Raw genomic sequence first — 17,975 nt, 5'->3', positions numbered from 1 at the left:
ATTATCATTATATATGCCTAAAATGTACCAATAAATGTTTTGTTATAAAAAATTTAAAAAAGAAACCAGGCACAGAAAAACAATACTGAATGATCTCACTGATGTATATACTCCAAAAAGGTTAAGTTCACTGAAGTAGAGAGTAGAATGGTGGTTACCAGGAGTTGGGTGGGCAAAGGGCGAAGGAGTGGGGAGATGTTGATTTAAAGATACAAAATTTTAGATAGAAGGAATAAGTTCCGGAGACTTACTGTATAATTATTGATTATAATTAATAAAATGTACTCTTGAAATTTGCCGAAAATAGATTTTATGTTCTCATCTCACGACAGAAAGTATGTGAGGTAATAAATGTGTCAATTAACTAGGTTAAGATAGACATACCACAATATATATATATATTCCAAAACAATATTTTTTTATTTTTTAAATTAAAAAATAAATAAGTTTTTGGGCCAGGGATTTAGCTCAGTGGTGCCTCACCTGCTTCACAAGCTCAAGGTCCTGAGTTCGATCCCTGGTACTAAAAAAAATAAAAAATAAGTTTTCATCCAGCCTGGGCAACTTAGTGAAACCCTGTTTCAAAAGAAAAAAAAAATTTTTTTCTGAAGAACAATTAAAAAGGGCTGGGAATGTTCAGTGTGAAGGCCCTGGGTTCAATCCTCAGTACCACAATGAATGATTTAAAAAGGTGCATAAGGAAACATATCCCAATGTTGCCTGATTATCAGAAGTAAGGCATGATCAAAGCAGGTATAGAAGAGAAACTGCAAGTATTGCTTTGGGATGTTGAGTTCATTTCTTATTGGAAATCAGAGGCTCTGGAGACCTCTTAATATGAGTTTTGTTTTGTTTTGTTTTGTGGGTAGGATATTGCAGTACAGGGGACTGAACCCAGGGCCTTAACACTGAGCTACATCCCCCAGCCTTTTTTTTTTTTTGAAGACAGGATCTTGGACTGGGCTCAAACCTTTGTTTCTCTTGCCTTAGCCTCATATTCTATTAGTCCATAATTTTCCATCTTAAAATTTACCTTTTTTTTTTTTTTTTTTTGTACCGGGGATTGAACTTGGGTCCTTGCACTTGCGCAGCAGGCGGCGAAACGACTGATCTAAATCCCTGGCCCTTACGTCATTTTTTGATATTCAGCAGTATCCAATTATCTACTTTTTTCCTGTTTGTGAAAATCACCGAAAATAACTAAATTGTTACTACTTGGAGCACAGCCACATTGTTGTATCACCATGACTATGACTTTCTTTTGTATATAGCAGTGACACTGCTGACCCAGTGGAGCATGTGCTTTGTTTTTCCCACTGATGGGTTTATACTGATTCACCCACATTTTTTACCTTTCTGCTATGACTAATGATATAGTGACTACAGACTTGATTAACAAATATTTAAAATATAATTTTTAAATTTCATTTTTTACTTATTTATTTTTGAAATGGTTGCCTCACTATATTGCCCAGTCTGGTCTTATATTCCTGGGCTCAAGCAATCCTCCTGCCCCGGCTTCCCAAGTAGCTTGGACTATAGGTGTGCATCACTGCACTGAGCTTGGCTTACAATGTAATTTGTATACAAATTATAAAAAACAGCTATCCATGGTTTTATTATCTGTCTCAATTCCAGACTATGAGCTTTTTTGAGGGCAAGGAGTGTATCTTATTTATCTTTGTATCTGCAGTTCCTGGCTTGGTGCTAATCACACTCCTCATTATCATCGTCATAGCTTACATTGCATGGATTTTCTCATTTAGTTCCTATAATAGCTGTTTAAAGTAAGTAATATGATTATCCTTACAGAGATGAAGAAACTGAGGCTTAGAAAAGCTAGGGGTTTACCTCAGTGGTAGGGTGGTTGCCTAGCCCTAGGCCCTAGGTTTGATTCTCAGTACCACCAAAAAAGAAAAGAAACTAAGACTTAAAGAGGTTTAGTAATTAGTCTAAGATCCAAGGGCTCAATTTTTAAAAACTAAACAAAGGCCATATTGGATGCAGATTCAGTGTTCATTTTTTGCATCATATTCAGAATGACTGATTAATCAACCACAGAAACTATAGACAATACATAATGCTTAGCTTCTACCAGAATTTATAGTTTTAGCCACAGGAGTTTCTCGGAATTAATGTAAGTAAACAGTCATAATAGTACTCTTTAATTTATAAGATATCTTTATTTTAAAGCTTATTTATGAGTCAGGTGTTTTTCTATAAAATGTTCGAATTACAGGTTGGGCTCCAAGGTCACTATCATATGTGCCCAAATGACCTAAAAAAAAAGATGGACCTCTATTCTCCCAATGAAAAAATTCCCCCCAGAAATTTTTACCTGCTTGGCTATGAGTTTATGAATATCTCTTGTAATATTTAATTTAGCTGTGTAAACATAGGTATTTAAAATCTCATATCTTAAAATACAAATCTTAAAACAGAGATTGTTTTTCTCTACTCTTCGAGAATTTGGGGGAAGTGCTAGGAATTGAACCTAGGGCCTCATGTACTGGAAAACAAAGCAAAACAAAACAAAAAATATATAAGTAAATATAAAGAATTTCATCGGTTAAAATTATTTTTACATGATTACATCAGTGCTTTCATTTTTTGATACCTTAACTTTTTGCTTAGTTTATTACCTTTTGAGAAATCTAACACTGACTTTTGGCATAAAAGCAAATAGAAGTCTATTTAGAACCTATTAAGGAATTTGTACAAAAAGACTGGTAGTATTAATTTCCAACCTATGTAAATAGCTTCTTTGAGGGGAGGAGTGGTACTGGGAATTGAGCCCAGGGGCACTTTACCACTGAGCTACAACCCCATCTTCTTTCATTTTTTATTTTGAGACAGGATCTCGCTAAGTTGTCCAAGTGGGACTTGAACTTGAGATTCTTCTGTCTCAGCCTCCCAAAGGAAGGGATTACAGGCATGTGCCATGATGCCCAGTTTAGCTTCTTTTATGTATAAATTTATTTCTGAAGAACTTCAGTGAACTTGTATGTGCCTCCTTCCATATTCTGTACATGCATAGAAGTCTGTCAACAGTTTTCTGTAGAGACCTGTGTCCCCAAATCTCTCCCCAGTTCTTTTTTACTAAATGAGTAAATAAAAAGTGTCTTTATTCTGAGACAGTGTGTTAGTTTTTATTTTATTTCAATGAAAGGAGAAAGGATTTCCCCCAAAGTTTATATCCTTAATATTATAACAAATTTGTTCATGCTGAACAAATAGTTTTAAGACAATTGCTGCTTAAGTATCAAAATTATGAGCATCTTCTTTTATGTTGATTGCTGACTGAGGATATTCTGTGAGCAGAAACATTTGTTTACATATTAAAATTTATTTTCATAATGTTCTATTTCCCAAGTTTCAAAATTTTCTAAATCTGAGATGCTAGAGTCCTGTAATAATACTGGTTTTAGAGTTAATGCTGTCATGACCCTACCTTTCTCACCCATTAAACATGTTTCTTCGGTACCGGTTATTTGAACACTTTCATGTATCCCTCTACTGTAATATGTATGTTTAAACATTATTGTGTTCTCTAATCACCATCAGAATGATTTGTAAGGGCAGCATTTTTGTTTTTATGTTTGATTTCATTTTGCTGTGTTGTACCCTTCAAGGACATTATACTTGATCAGTAGTCAGCCATTCCCTGTTATGGGACTCTACCAAGATTTTAGTATTCTTCACTTTTTTTTGGTACCGGTGATCAAACTCAGGTCTTTGCGCTTGCGCAGCAGGCGTCGAAACCACTGAGCTAAATCCCCGGCTCTTCACTGTTTTCATGGTGGAAAAATATTTAATTTGTGTACACATACAACAGCTAACATTTATGCATTTTTGCTCTCTCCTACTGAATTCAACTATTTGGCTAAAATTTTTATTGTTCCTTATTTTGCATTTAAATAAGAAGTCACTGCCTGAAATACAAGTTTCTAAATAGATGATTTTATACTGAAAGATTAATTAGGAAAAGTTAAGTTAGAAGACAGTTTGTTTTTGTTCAGTGCTTGGTATTGAACCCATTGCTTTGTGCATTGTAGGCAAGCTCTCTACCACAGAGCTACATCCTCAGCATAAGACAGGTTTAAAATATAATTTGGGGCTTGGAGTATAGCCCGGTGGCAGAGTGCTTTCTCAGCACACATAAAGCTCAGGGTTTAATCCCCAACATCACAAAAAATACAATACAATTAGCAATTTGGGTTTTTGACATCACTTTTATTCATTTGAAAACACTACTTCTGAAAAAAAATGAAAACTACTACATACAGATTCTCAGATGATTGAATTTCTGAAAGAAATCATATCTTTAAGATATTTTGGAGGAGATGGAATATAAAAGTGGTTGCTTTAGTCAACTAACATTTATTAAGTATATTACATCTAGTGCTGTGCATTATATATTGCTTTCTATTAAGGGGTTTCTCATAACTGTAGAGGAAGAATGATTTAAAGTCATATTTACACAGTTATTTTCTTGCTTTATCATTATCCTTGAATATTTAATAATTTTTACATCACTCCAGTTAAAATAATTGGCTAAAAGCAAAAATTGACATTTAGAGATTGTGATATCAGAAAAGATATTACATTACTTGGAGGCAAAATGAAGAACAGAAGTCTAAGGAAACAAAGTAAAAAGCAAAACAAAATATATATATATATATATATCAGGTTGTATTAATGTTAACAAAAACGCTTAGGTAGTTTTTATGATTCTTTGTTGGTATTATATTTATAAGCATAAAGTGCTGTTTTAAAATACAGTGTAACATTCTAGCTATGCTTTCTCATTTTAGTACCTATACACTTAACTGTAATGTTTAGTCATATTTTATTTCAAAATGGCCTCTAAGAGTGCATGGCTTGAGTTTTTCAGGTCATGAAACAAAAAAATTAAATTTAGAAAAGTATCAGTATTGACTCTAAATATGGTCATAATTACACATTAAAGATAATTTGGGAAGAGAAGTAGTTAACCAGGTGAAGTTAAACAAGATTAAATGATTTATGGCCATTTTATAATATAATGACAGTCTTCATTTTAAGCTACAATGTAAAGTGCTTTATTCTGAGATTAGGTATTGTGGCAGAAGCTAAAACTGCCTTTTTTTATAACAGTGCCAGAATACAGCCTCTTTTTCTTTTTGCACTAACAAGACTGCTTTACCACCACAGCCCACTCTAAGTAATTAAATCAATCCTTTGTACTTACCGTATTCTCCTCTAGTGACGGTACTAGATCTGATTATATGCTTCATGCATATTCAAAGTACCGCACTGACAGCTCTTTAATGAGCTCTTACTTAATCAGTATGAACAATGTTCATCTTGTTCTTTTTTTCCTCATGCATTAGAGCTAGGAACAGTTGGGAAAAATGAAACATCCAGCATTCATTTGAAAAATATATTGTACTTTGAAAAGTGTCTAAGCTGAGGAAGTTGCATTCTGCCCTTTAAAAGTCTGATGGACAAATTGGATTACTAGTATTGGATTAAATAACAAATGGTTAGAGGAGAAATGAGAAAAGCTCACTGTGATCACAGGCTTTAATATTTTTTGTTACTTATAAAGCTAAAGAGGCCTTTAACCAGTTATTAAAGTCAGGATTAATTTGTAATGGTTCAACTTATTGGCTTTTAAAAGCTTTTTAAATTAAAAAAAATTTAAAGCCATAAAAACAAAAGTTTAGTGATATGTTATAAGAAACTTTAATTTTTTTATTACTAGACTAAGTATAGATTTCCATCATTGTATACTACCTCAGATAAAGATTTAGTGATAATGATTTATGTTTTTTTAAGTTAAGTTAAATAATCTATGTAGTGATGTGTAATGTGTCGTTAAATATTTATTATTAGGATTATATCCATTTGAAACATCAGTCTCTTTTATTATTAGTCATTTCCTAACAATTAGGGGAGGAATCTTTGGTTCTTACCTAAAAATCATAGGCATGAGTTAAACTGAAAATAACACAGTACCACATCAATATTGTTATACTCAAGAAAGCAGTGTTCCATTGAAGAAAATGATGCTAATTTAAGAGTAGGCTGCTTGCTTCTAGTATTGCCTGAAAGCATCAATTATAGATTAAGTTAAACTCAAAACAAAGTTTTAATATGTCTATATTTTTAGAAGCTACTTAGGTTATGAACACAAGAATTAGGCCTTTAATCACAAAATAAAATATCATAAAATCTACACCTATTAATATTGCACACATGTGTCATTTCACTGATCAAAAAAGCTTTCACCAGGGTACAATTGGCCTTTTTCCAAATTGCAAGCTTTTTCTCAGCTTTTTCTTTTTACTCTTTCTTCTTTTGTTGCTACCCAGGGATTTGTGCCTATCGCAGCCTGTATCACATGACCAGTGTCAAGACATCACATGGTCCAAAGTGAATACAAAACCAGCTACCCTAAAGGAGAGATTAAAAATACTGTAAAACAATAAAGACTTTTGTTCAGACTCTAAAAAAATCTACCCTGAGTAGACTTCATACCATTAAGTTTTAACAACATTTAATGAAGGCTCATATCCTGTTTTCCCTAACAATAAATAACAGATATCTGTTTATAAGGATGCTTTGAAATCCATGTTTAATCATTTGCACACAGATCAGCTTTTCATATTCTATTTTAAAAATTTCTTTGAATTTGTATTAATGTGGGAATTAATTATGGTATTACTGTAGTTTATGCAAGCATTACAAAGAATGAAGTAGATATATTTGGACAGCATGACAAATCATAAGCCAATGTATAATATGACCTCATTGATGTTAAAGAAAAGAAACTTGTGTCTATATAAAAAATTATATATGTGTTCAATATACATATCTTTCTGAGTCTGGAAGGCAGTATGCTAAACCATGATAGTATCTACTTCTGGAAAAGGGTAAAATTGGTGAAAGGGGATATGATTTTTAACTAAGTTTTGCCTGTTTTAAAAGTGGACTTATAGTATTTAAAACTTGAACTATCTCACTTAAAAATACAATAAAACTTGAGATAATAATGTTAGTTGGGATATTTAATTTTTTATTAGATATTTAAGTTGACCCTATGAATGCTATATAGGAGTTAGAAGGCAATATTAAACAATGGCTTAGCAAGCAGTAAACCAATCATGGGTGAAATTCAAGGGGGGGAAAGTCAAGGATTTGTAAATTTGACCAGCTATAATTTGAAGGAAAGGGAAAGAAAAATGTGGGGAAAATTAATATTTTTCTTAACTATTATGTGACCTACTTCTGCATGTATACTATCCTGTATTGTAATCGTTAATATACTAGCCTTTGTGGACGAGGTGCTAAGTGATACAGATGATGGGATGAGTATGAGGAATAGTGAATTTTAAATACCTCCTGCACACAGTCAGTAACTTTACATCCAAAATGTTAGATTTTCTTTAATCAAATGCTTTTTTTAACATTGTTTTCATTGTAATGTTTTGTTTTTCAGAGAGCTGTAGGTATTTTTTTATAGTCCAGACATTTCCAGTGCATTTAATAATTTGTAAATGGTTTATCCCATGAGAGATGATGAGTTCCAGAATAGTATTTAAGCATATGTATATCTCTAGTTTACTTTGGGGGAGGAAAACAACCACAAAAATGTAAGTTGTTATAAGTGAAAGCTTTTATAAAACCTGTGGACTTCTTTAATCTTTCTGCTAGTTTTATGGTTCTCATAATGATTTTTAAATTTTTTTTTTAAATTGTAACCCTCTGTCAGCACTGTAAGTTCCTCATTGAAACATAATAGCAAAACAGCCTCTGGGGAGGATTTAGAAGGTGGAGCGTTTTGTTTATGGTACTTAGTGTTAATATGATCTATAGGTATGTTTGGGGGGACGAAGATATGCATGCTGAATAATAGCAACTTTAGAAGATTGACTTATGAGTTCTTAAATGCTGATTTCTTTTTCAAGTCTTGGATTTTAATCTTAGATGATTAAAAACAGTCACATAGTATTGTTATGAGCAGTTTAATATATAGTACTAGAGTAAGACATTTTTACGTTAAAATAAATTGTGCTAAACTATTATTTTGTTTGTGATATGTCATATAATAAGTATCTCTTCCTGAACCATAGGAAGGAACACGGAAGAAGAAGAAGCTATGATGCAAGAATGGTTTATGTTAGTTAATAAGAAAAATGCCTTAATAAGGAGAATGAACCAACTGTCTCTTCTGTAAGTACTCAGGACTGTGCTTGTTTTTCCTACAACATTGATAAATCTTAGGCTTTTTATTATTGCTTGCTTATAAAAATTTTCATCTGAACAGCTAAGAATTTGTAAATGGAATGATAGATGCTGGAAAAAGGATCAAGGAATATAAAAGATACAAAAAATCCAGGAATATAAAAAATTTTGTGTTTAAGAAATAAATCACTGGTGCAAAAAAGGAAGTTTACTTTATATTGAGGGTTAGCAAAGAATGTTTTAGAAAAATAAAATATATTGAAAAACAAATTTTAAGTTAAAAAATAACTCTCTATAAAGACAAAAATGTATTATCTACAGATAATGTTAATCCAAACATTGGGCTAAGCAATTAATTACTTAAACAGAAATGGCCTTATTTTATTATAAGAATTAGAGACTATACCAAATGTAAACATTATTAGTCCTTAGCATTTAGTTCACTATAAGACTTAATGCTTGTTCTTTTCTGCTCAGTAGCAGTGTTCTTATAGTATGCCACCTAGTGTGGGAATGGACAGATTTACATGCTTTATTTTGCTGAAAAACTAATTTTATAATCTTTGCCCTGGCTGAACTTGGTAAGACAGTTATAATAATGCATGGAATTTAATTAATTGAGAATCTTTGTCTCTATAGTAACTTTGTACTGGTAATATTTTGGGGTTTGTTGTATTCTTTTCATGTGAAGTTTTGAGTAAGAATGTTTATTATGAACTATGAAAAACATTTTAGAAAATAGCCTTCTACTTGGCACTTAAAATAAGAATCATTGAAGAATGGGCTATTTATCCTCAGATTAAAATATACTTCTGTGCCATTCAGAATTAAAGGGAAAAAATATTAACATTAGTAAATATTCAGCTGAGGAATGTTTTAGGTTTGTATATCATTTGTTTAGAGTGGCTTAAAGTTAAAGAGAAAAGTCAGTTATGAGTGGTAAAATCAATGTAACCTAAAGGTTTTTTTAAGTGTTTAATGATTTAGTAATTAGCATATTGATGAACTTTTTCAACTTGCCTAGGGAAAAAGAACATGATTTAGAAAGAAGGTATGAGCTGCTGAACCGGGAATTGCGAGCAATGCTAGCCATTGAAGGTAAGAAATGCTGTAGTAGGGTGAGGTATGTAGGTGTCACTTGTCAAAGAGATTTAAAGAGTGTAATACACATCTGGTTTTACAAGGTCTGGTCTACTGGGAACATACAGGAATTGTAAATAAATGTCTTGGAGGCAGAAACAGTATCCATGTAAATCAAAGGACTCTAATTCTGATAATCATCATGTTTGCTATTAAACACAAAATTGTTCTAACTTTTGGTAAGCCTGAATTTTCATAAAATATAAGGGATTGATTAGTTTAATTACACTTTACCTACATGCACTTTAAAGTTATTTATATTGGAGAGGTTTAAAAAAGATTTATCGGAATTTAGCTCAGTGGTTTCGCCGCCTGCTGTGCAAGAGCAAGGACCCAAGTTTGATCCCCGGTACCAAAAAAATAAAGATTTCTCATTTTGATTTTTCACCATTAGATTCTAAATTTGGCCATAATATTTGATTGATGTCAACAATGAAATATGTCACTGCCCAGTCTATTGTAGTTTGTAAGATTCCAGTTGCTATTAAGTAAATATTGAGAGAAAGATTGGTATAGATATAAATGAAACACTTTCACAATTTTAATAAAACTTTTAAATGAATTGTATAGTAATTCTATGAATGATACATGATATCAGTAAACATTAGCTAGCTTAACTATAGCATTTACTGTATATGATTTTTAAAAATTCTTAGGTGTTTTATAATGCTTTTATATCTCATTTGTAATAGTTCAAAGATTTCTGCTTAAAAGCTAATCCTTTGGGCTCTGTAAAATGGATCTTTTGTCTAATCAATGCAAATTGATTTCCCTATTCTATATTGACCTCTTAACCCATTGACTGTCCATGGTAATTTTGTTCTTCACCTGATAAGGTACCTGATCCATAATAAGTCAATTCTAATTAGTTCAGAAGCTAGAAATTTAACTTTCTAAGGGAAAGCCAAGTGAACAGTCTTATATCCTTAAAATATTTTAATATAATATTGTTGTAAAATATGTACCCTATTTTTCTATATGCTATCTTATATAAGCATAGAAGTTTTAATTACTTATAGCTCACTTGATATTACTGACATTTGTATAAACCTCATTTAGACTATTTTAAAAGACTTCAGTTAGCTAATTTCCTTCAAATGGCCATCCAGATGTATTAAATCATACCGTTGACAGTGAGTATAATATATGGCAAAATTATTTAAGTTGTATGAAATTACTGAAATAAAAATGCACAAGTATACTAAACAGTATTTTTCTTCTATATTTTTTTAGTTGTAGTTTACTCTAAAAGAGACTGGCAAGCTAAATAGTTGAAAAATAGATGCAGCAAATACTATTTAAATAGGATATATGTATATGTAATATATAATGTATATGTAGTATGCATAATATGAAACTCATTATGTAGCTTATTCTTTATAGATTCATTATATATTACACTCAATATAAAGTCATCTTTAAAGGTTTTTTTACCTATCCTCTCATGTAAAAAAAAGATAAATTGTCCCTAAAATGCAATTTAATATAGTACACTTGACTTTTAGGGACAGATGACAGTTCTATCACCAAAACCATATTATTCCCAAATACTCATCTTTAAAAAAGGGCTTAACACACGTAAAAGATTCCAGTTACATTGGCAAGTCTATCCTTGTATAAAGACTTATAATATTACCTTCTTATACATCAAGAAGAGTGATAAATCGTCATATTTTTGAAGAAGAGGGAGAAATGTTTTTTCTTTTAAAAATACTTTTAATGCAATTCTTAGTCCTTTGATTAAAAGATTTTTAAAAAAATTATATTGTCCATATGTGACTGTATCTCCAACCTCTCTGCCATTTTCCATTGCTAGTTGAGGGGAAAAAGAGACTTGAGGAAAAGGAGCAACCTATTGATTACAAATAAAGACACTTTGTAAAGAAAGGCCAGTCCCACTAGCCTGGGCAGGACATGGGACATAGAGCTGTCCTAGAGAGGTGCTGATCATGTGAAGATAGTGTCTTCTGCGCCAGCCCTTAAAATGGACACACATGTAGTTCAGTAGCCTCTTGGAGTATTCAAACACCACAGAAAAATATATGAATAGGCAACCCTAGTTGGTTTTATTTCACTTTCCTTTGTTTTAAAGCTCATTCCCCTTTTCTTTCCCTATCTCTTCTGCTTAATAGTCATTAGTTTTAGTAATAAATAAATCTTTTCAAGTAAATCTGCTGCAACCATTCACCAGGAGAAAAGGATAGAATATTAATAGCCACAGATACTAAAAGAAACATTAACAGCTTGGTTTGAGAGCATTAATAATTATAATAATAATCAGTACATCTTAAGAGAATCCATAATCACTTTGGCCTATTTTTTACCCCTTTTTTATTCCTAAGGTGTTTTCATAGCAGCAGTTTCATTCTACTGAACTAAATTGTAGGATCCCTCAAGCTGGCAAACATCATTTAGATACTTTTCTTCTAGGGTTTTTTTTTTTCCAGATTATTTAATGCCCCCTCAGGAAAGATAAATTCATTTCTGAACACATTGGGGTGGGCTTTTAGAAAGTGGTATGTTCATTTTCTGTACAAGAAATGGATCTTCTCTAGGATTTTGTACATCTTGATTTATTCTTGGCTTAGAGTTTGAAGTGGGTGCTCTTCTAAAGGGATTTATGCATAGGTTCACTATTTTTGTAGTTATGGTTTATACGATAAGCTTTTTATATTTAAAATCAATATGTAATCCTGTGGAGGAGCTTATCCCCTAAAACCCCATTTGTAAATCTATTTTAGCTTTGTTACACAGCACAGCCACAGTCTTCCATAGATTGATTAGGTACAGCGGTAGAATCCTATCAAATGGCCTGTTCTGATGATGATGCAAACTCTTTCAGGATTGCTAGTTGACTGGAACTAAAGATAAGACTTGACTGCAATCCCCCAATGTGCTCTTTACAAAACTAGTGTTAATTTTCATCAAAGTGCCAGGCTTATTTATAATGGCAAGGTTGAAGGTTTACTATAAGAACTTTAGGCCCTCTCTGTTTAAGTGTTTATAGGTATTTCTCTTGCCTTTTTTCAAGGTAATTATCAACTTCAGCAAATAAACTGAATCAGGGAATGAATAATTGGCCCTATATATGAAAAAGGTTTTTTTTTAAATTAACAAGAAAGCGCCGTCCAGATGGACATAAACAGAATCTCTTTATTTCAACACTTTGGCTCAAATGCAGCATCAAAACTTAATCCTATTTGTTGTGAGAGGATATGGCTTTTGTAGCAAAAGTACACTGGAATCTTTAAATTAATCAGAATCCACATTGTAGTCTATCCAAACCAAAGTCAGTGACACTAGCTGCTGTAACTGGTGTTATAGGTGAGTGATCCTTTCTTAAAATGCATAACAGGTAAACCATATACTTACTTGCATATTTTTTAAACAGGACACATCTAAGTGATACTATTAAAAGGAATTGTAAAAATTTAGGCTTATCATACAAATGTAAATTTTTATCAATTTTAAATATAATACTAAATTTTTATTTAAAATTATCAAAATAGTTTAATTTCTTTAATTAGCCTTCAAATATATAATATATATGTGTATATATATATGAGTATATGAGTGCATATATCCTAATTTATACACACTGTGAGAAAGCAAATACAAGGTAAGAGTATAGATTTTTTAATGTAAAAAGCTATTCACTGCACATAGGTATTTGCTCTGTGACTCATATTTTATAACAGACACTAATGTAGCAGTGATAGACTTCATATGAAAACTTGTATAAATTTATGCTAGAATATTTTAAATTCTGTTAAACTCAACTCTAAAATGATGCAAAGTACCTTAATGTTGTTAATTGTGGAATGTTTTTATTCCAATGGTAAATATTATTAGTGAGCTAGAAAAAAATTAAGGGTTTAAAAAGTATTCAACTTTTCAGAGGTTGAAAACGTTTCTTTAATCCATATTCTATAAAGTCCTAATTTTTTTCAATGTTAAAAAAATCCTGGTATTTTAAATTACTGATTAAAGCCTTAAGAGGGACTGCTCAAGTTCAGATACAGGCTAATTTAATTTTTTTAAATTATTTGCCTGTTGTTAAATTTTATTTTTTCTTTAATTTTTTTTAGCTTAATTACATTTTTGTCTGTGGTAGAGAAAAATTATTTTCCAGTTGTAAAGCTGTTATCAAAATGGTTTAGAAGTAGAGAGTTATAAATATAAGCCTTTAATCAGAATAGTTTACTAAGGTTAGAAATTGAATAGTCTATTCATCAAAACTGGTAATTTAATAATTATACAATGTAGTTACACATTCTTTATAAATTTAGCAGAATTTTTCTGAGTTAATATATCTAGAACTACAATTATCAGGAATTAGACAAAATGACCTAAAAGTTCTTTCCAACCTGAAGAGTATTAATTTACCTGCTGTATAGAATAAGACTGGTTTAAGAACAACAACCAGATTAGAAAAATTTCTAACATTTCTATCTTTAGTTGCATTTAAATCCAAAGAGTAAAACTGATAGATAAGGCTTCTCTTCAGTTTTGCTTATAATTGAAATTTTTATATTAAAAAACCCTTTCCATAATGTTTCTTTATTCTCCATGTTATAGAATACTCCACTTTTTAAGTAAGATTGTAATAGTGATTAGTTATTTAATGTATTAAATTTTGAGATGTTTTGTATTGAATGTGGATAATTAACATATGACGTTTCATATATGTATTTATATGTTAGAGCTTATAATGAAAGTAGTGATAAAATTGAACTATTCTAGCTTTTTACAGCTATTCTATCCTTTATTGCATGATGATGCATCTAATTTTTAATTTGTAAATATAAGACAGAATTCCCTCTAGCACCATTTGCTTTCATAAAGCTGCTGAGCAGTTTGCTGTCTTGAATAAATTTTGCTTTGGAGGGGGTTGGGGGGGATTTGAACCAGCACATTCTTGTGTGGTTTGTGAAGATTCACATGGTAACCAGCGGTGTGCATTGTTAGGTTTATCTGAATAAGCACCAGCCATGTGAGTTTTAACATGATTGCCCAGGGCAATGGAGAGAGAAGAGAGAAACCCAAAAGGATTGCACTCCTCTCTATTTTTTGGAAAGTGCATTTGTTGGGGGGAGGGGACTCCAAGAGTCAGTGGCCAGGGGTTCTTTTCTTTTTCTTTTCTTTTCTTTTTTTTTAAGCTGGTGTCCTGTTTCCCTCTAGGTCCTCATTTGTTCTGCTATCTGCCTCATCATCTACTTCTTCTTTTCATTGTTTACCTTCCTAATGAGGGAGGCGGGGTAGACTGGGGGTTGATTGACAGCTACAAGCCCTTACAGTCTGGCCAGAGAGCAGTTGGCTTTGGTTTCAAAAGTGTTTTAAATGTTCGATTTGGTCCTGTTTGTATTAAATGAAACTGCTGCTCATCTTAAGGAAATTATTAGGCTAGCAAAGATTAGAAAATATTAGTGGGTCCTAAAACCTTCATAAAAACAGCCCCCACCTATGAAAAAAGCACTGCCCATTGGATTTTCCAACCTCTAACATGAGGTTTCAAAAAGAAATAGGTAATTTTTTCCTTTGCAAAAATGCTTTAATTTGAAACCAACCAGCAAACGTCTCCAAAAGAAAACTGGCTGTGATGCGATCGAGAGCTGCAGTGTAATATTGCAGAGCAAATTTATTTTTTACTTCAAAGAAAAATGCTAATTAGCCGATTCACTACTTTTAAAGTTATTGTGAAGCATATGGCGCCCAGTGTGAGATACATCCAACTGCTAAAATAGAGCGAAGAGGAAATTAGCGAAGAATGGGCTGTTTGGGGTGAGAGTGGGGGTGGGGGAGGAGGGTAGATTCTCTGGCAGATTCTCTAGCCCTTTCAAAATGATTTTATCGCCTTCTCTGTTTCCCGCCTCCTCATTTACCCACACCCCCTTCTCAACCGTTGAGCCAACCTCTTTGGGCCTCCAGCTCCCCTCCCCCCACTTTGCTGGATTCAGGTGTGTCTGTCTTGCTGGCCATCAGCTCACACCTGGTCTCTAGGAGGTTCCAACCCTGCAGCACCCATCTCCATCTGCAGGAAATATTTACAAAGTAGGTTTCTAGGGATAGAGCCTTCATCACGACGGCCCAATGCCCCAGAAAATACTAGCTATTGGATCCATTAACATGGTTTGCTGAGAGATGTAAGAAAACTGAAAAAGGCGGGAAGGGGAGGGGGCGGGGGCGAAGCATACCGAGGCCCTGCCTTGGGTAACTAGCCTCCTGTGCTCTGCAGACTGGCAGAAGACGGAGGCCCAGAAGCGACGTGAACAGCTCCTGCTGGATGAGCTGGTGACCCTGGTAAACAAGCGCGACGCGCTCGTCAGGGACCTGGATGCACAAGAGAAGCAGTGAGTGGGTCATGGGGTTAGGGTCCAGGTGTGGCCACAAAGCCAAGAAGTTTGTGGAAAGTTCAATCCTCAGGTCTCCAGAGAGCCAGGGCAGCCTCCATCTGATCTGGTGCTCTGCATTCCCGCTAAGGACCCAAATGTGGGGTGAACTTACTCTGCCCTCTAGGAAGAAAATAATTTTGTTTCCTGTTTGACATCCAGGGCCGAAGAAGAAGATGAGCATTTGGAGCGAACTCTGGAGCAAAACAAAGGCAAGATGGCCAAGAAAGAGGAGAAGTGTGTTCTTCAGTAGCATTAGACCAGAATCTCTCCCAACATTTTAGTCTTGAGGCCCCAGACCAGAAACAGACTCTTTGATATAAAACTTCTAACATTTACTTGGCTGAATTGTATTTCTGTACCACCACCACTTTTCCTCCCTCTTTTCCAGATAATATACAGAACTCCAAAGTAGCTTTAAGGATTTTTTTAATGAGTTAATCATTTTTTGAAATCATGTGAAATAGATTTGCACAGATACCTTGTGAGTGATTGGTTTTGGAGGCTTTCAAGAAACTTTTAAAAAATCACTTCCTACATTTTCCCTCAGATGGGAGGAAAATTTCAAACATTTTGTTGTTGTTGTTATTGTTGTTGTTGTTGTTGTTAATAGCATAATGACAGTGGGAGGGGGCAATGAAGGGATAAGAAAAATGGTATAAATGATTTTTTTCCAGTCCTGCCATATGTAAAAATATGTTACCCAAATCATAGATCATATTCAATCTTCTTATTAAACTGTGTTCTATTTACCAGTGGAGTTTTCTGCAGTTGTTTTGCATTTCACTGTAAGGATAATAGACTTGCTCTCTGCTTTCCTTAGAGGATAGCCCTTTAAGGTAGCCTGAGACGACAGGTCCTGTGGTTTGAAGGTGAGCTGTGAGGATGAGACTAATTGACCTGCAGCTGTTTACAAAGACAGTTTTATCATCTGAGAATGCGCCATCTTTTTCTCTGGATAATTATTTATTACATCTTGCTTGATCCCTATATTTTGATGGGTCTCAACATGGGCTCAAGAATGCTGTTAATATTTATTCTGTATTGATAAGTGTGTCTTGCCACTATGAATAAATACCCCGATTAATTTCTTCTCTAGCATAGCACTGTCATTTTTTTGTGAAAATGGTTATCTGTTTATTTATTACAATCCTGAGTCATATATAAATTTTCAATAAAAGCAGAAACTTTCTTACCTTAAACACTGTTGCTGTTTTTCTTGCAATGAAAAGTTGAGCAGAAGTTTGTGTATCCATAAGACTTTTCATGTGAAAATGATCTTCTGGAAGGAAGGGCAGGATACTGCACTGCATTTGGAGCTGAATAAGTTTACAGGATCCCAGAGGAGCCCTGCTGACACACATATGCAAATTGAAAAGTAATTAGTCATATTCTTAAAGATTGTAAACTATTATCTCTTTTGGAAAGGGTCATCTCTTAAAGATTTGAGGAAATGTGTGATTCCACACCACTGGGAAAAATATATATATTCTTATGAGTTTTTCATGTTACTACTTTAAATTGTCAGTTTTGCAGTTTGCGATTCTCCAGTGGAGAACTATGTCTTCTGATAACCAGCAAGTCTGTGGGTATTGAAGTAAAAGGAAGAGGTTGTTTGGGAAAGGTGAGTTGGGGGAGGAGTGTGTGCAGGTATGCGAGATGAGGAAAAGGGGAATTTTAACAAGAATTTCTAGGCCCCAGATAAAACTGGCTGCTCTACAGTAGTTTCCATCACTCCTCTACCCGGATGTCCAAACAAAGAAAGCTCGTTCAACAAGTCCGAAAACTTGGAGAAAACATTAGCTCTTACACTTAAGCCCCCCCCCACACACACACAGACACATTTCGTTCGAAAAGTTCGCTGCAACTTCCAGTTGTCAGTCTTTCAAAGTGACAAAATTTTGCCACGGTAGAGTATCTTCATGACCAGAAAAAAAATTTAAGTTTCTGAAAACTTACTGAAACTAAATGAAATCGGCTCTTTGCCCTCTTTATTCGATCAGGAGAACGGAACTAGCTGCTGCTCTCTGGGGAAAGCTCAGAACCCGCTTTAACCCCTGGGAAATCTGCAGACGATTTCCGTGGAAATCGGCCGCCCTAAACTGCCTAGGGTTTGAGCGAACCACAGCCCCCACTCCATCTGTAAGCTGGATTCAAGGAACCTTCTGAGGGGCCTCGCAGAAACGCAGCTCCCCCCCCCCCCCCCCGCCAAGTCGC

General features: G+C 33.7%; 1 protein-coding gene and 1 long non-coding RNA gene across 17 annotated transcripts in view; one reads left to right on the top strand and one right to left on the bottom strand.

Moving 5' to 3' along the window:
• Ehbp1 (EH domain binding protein 1) overlaps nt 1–16,960 on the top strand; it is a 350,855-nt gene extending 333,895 nt beyond the window's left edge. For all 16 annotated transcript variants that reach the window (XM_087215996.1, XM_013074056.3, XM_004849989.3 and 13 more), the window contains 4 exons: nt 8,118–8,217; nt 9,254–9,327; nt 15,605–15,719; nt 15,921–16,960. In XM_087215996.1, coding sequence (XP_087072122.1) covers nt 8,118–8,217; nt 9,254–9,327; nt 15,605–15,719; nt 15,921–16,011 — 380 coding nt within the window. In that variant the 3' untranslated portion in view covers nt 16,012–16,960. The remainder of the gene's footprint in view (nt 1–8,117; nt 8,218–9,253; nt 9,328–15,604; nt 15,720–15,920) is intronic.
• The window catches only part of LOC147826931 (uncharacterized), a 68,380-nt gene that overhangs the window by 49,007 nt on the left and 1,398 nt on the right, over nt 1–17,975 (bottom strand). The window contains exon 2 of the long non-coding RNA XR_015452962.1: nt 16,955–17,108. This is a non-coding gene — a long non-coding RNA (uncharacterized LOC147826931). The remainder of the gene's footprint in view (nt 1–16,954; nt 17,109–17,975) is intronic.

This window comes from Heterocephalus glaber, unplaced genomic scaffold (assembly GCF_053883595.1).
Source record: "Heterocephalus glaber isolate CG9 unplaced genomic scaffold, H.glaber_assembly_v1.0 deba00001457, whole genome shotgun sequence".
Classification (NCBI taxonomy): Eukaryota; Metazoa; Chordata; class Mammalia; order Rodentia; family Bathyergidae; genus Heterocephalus; species Heterocephalus glaber.
Note: the sequence above shows the minus strand (reverse complement) of the source record. Positions and strands in the feature narration are given on the sequence as shown.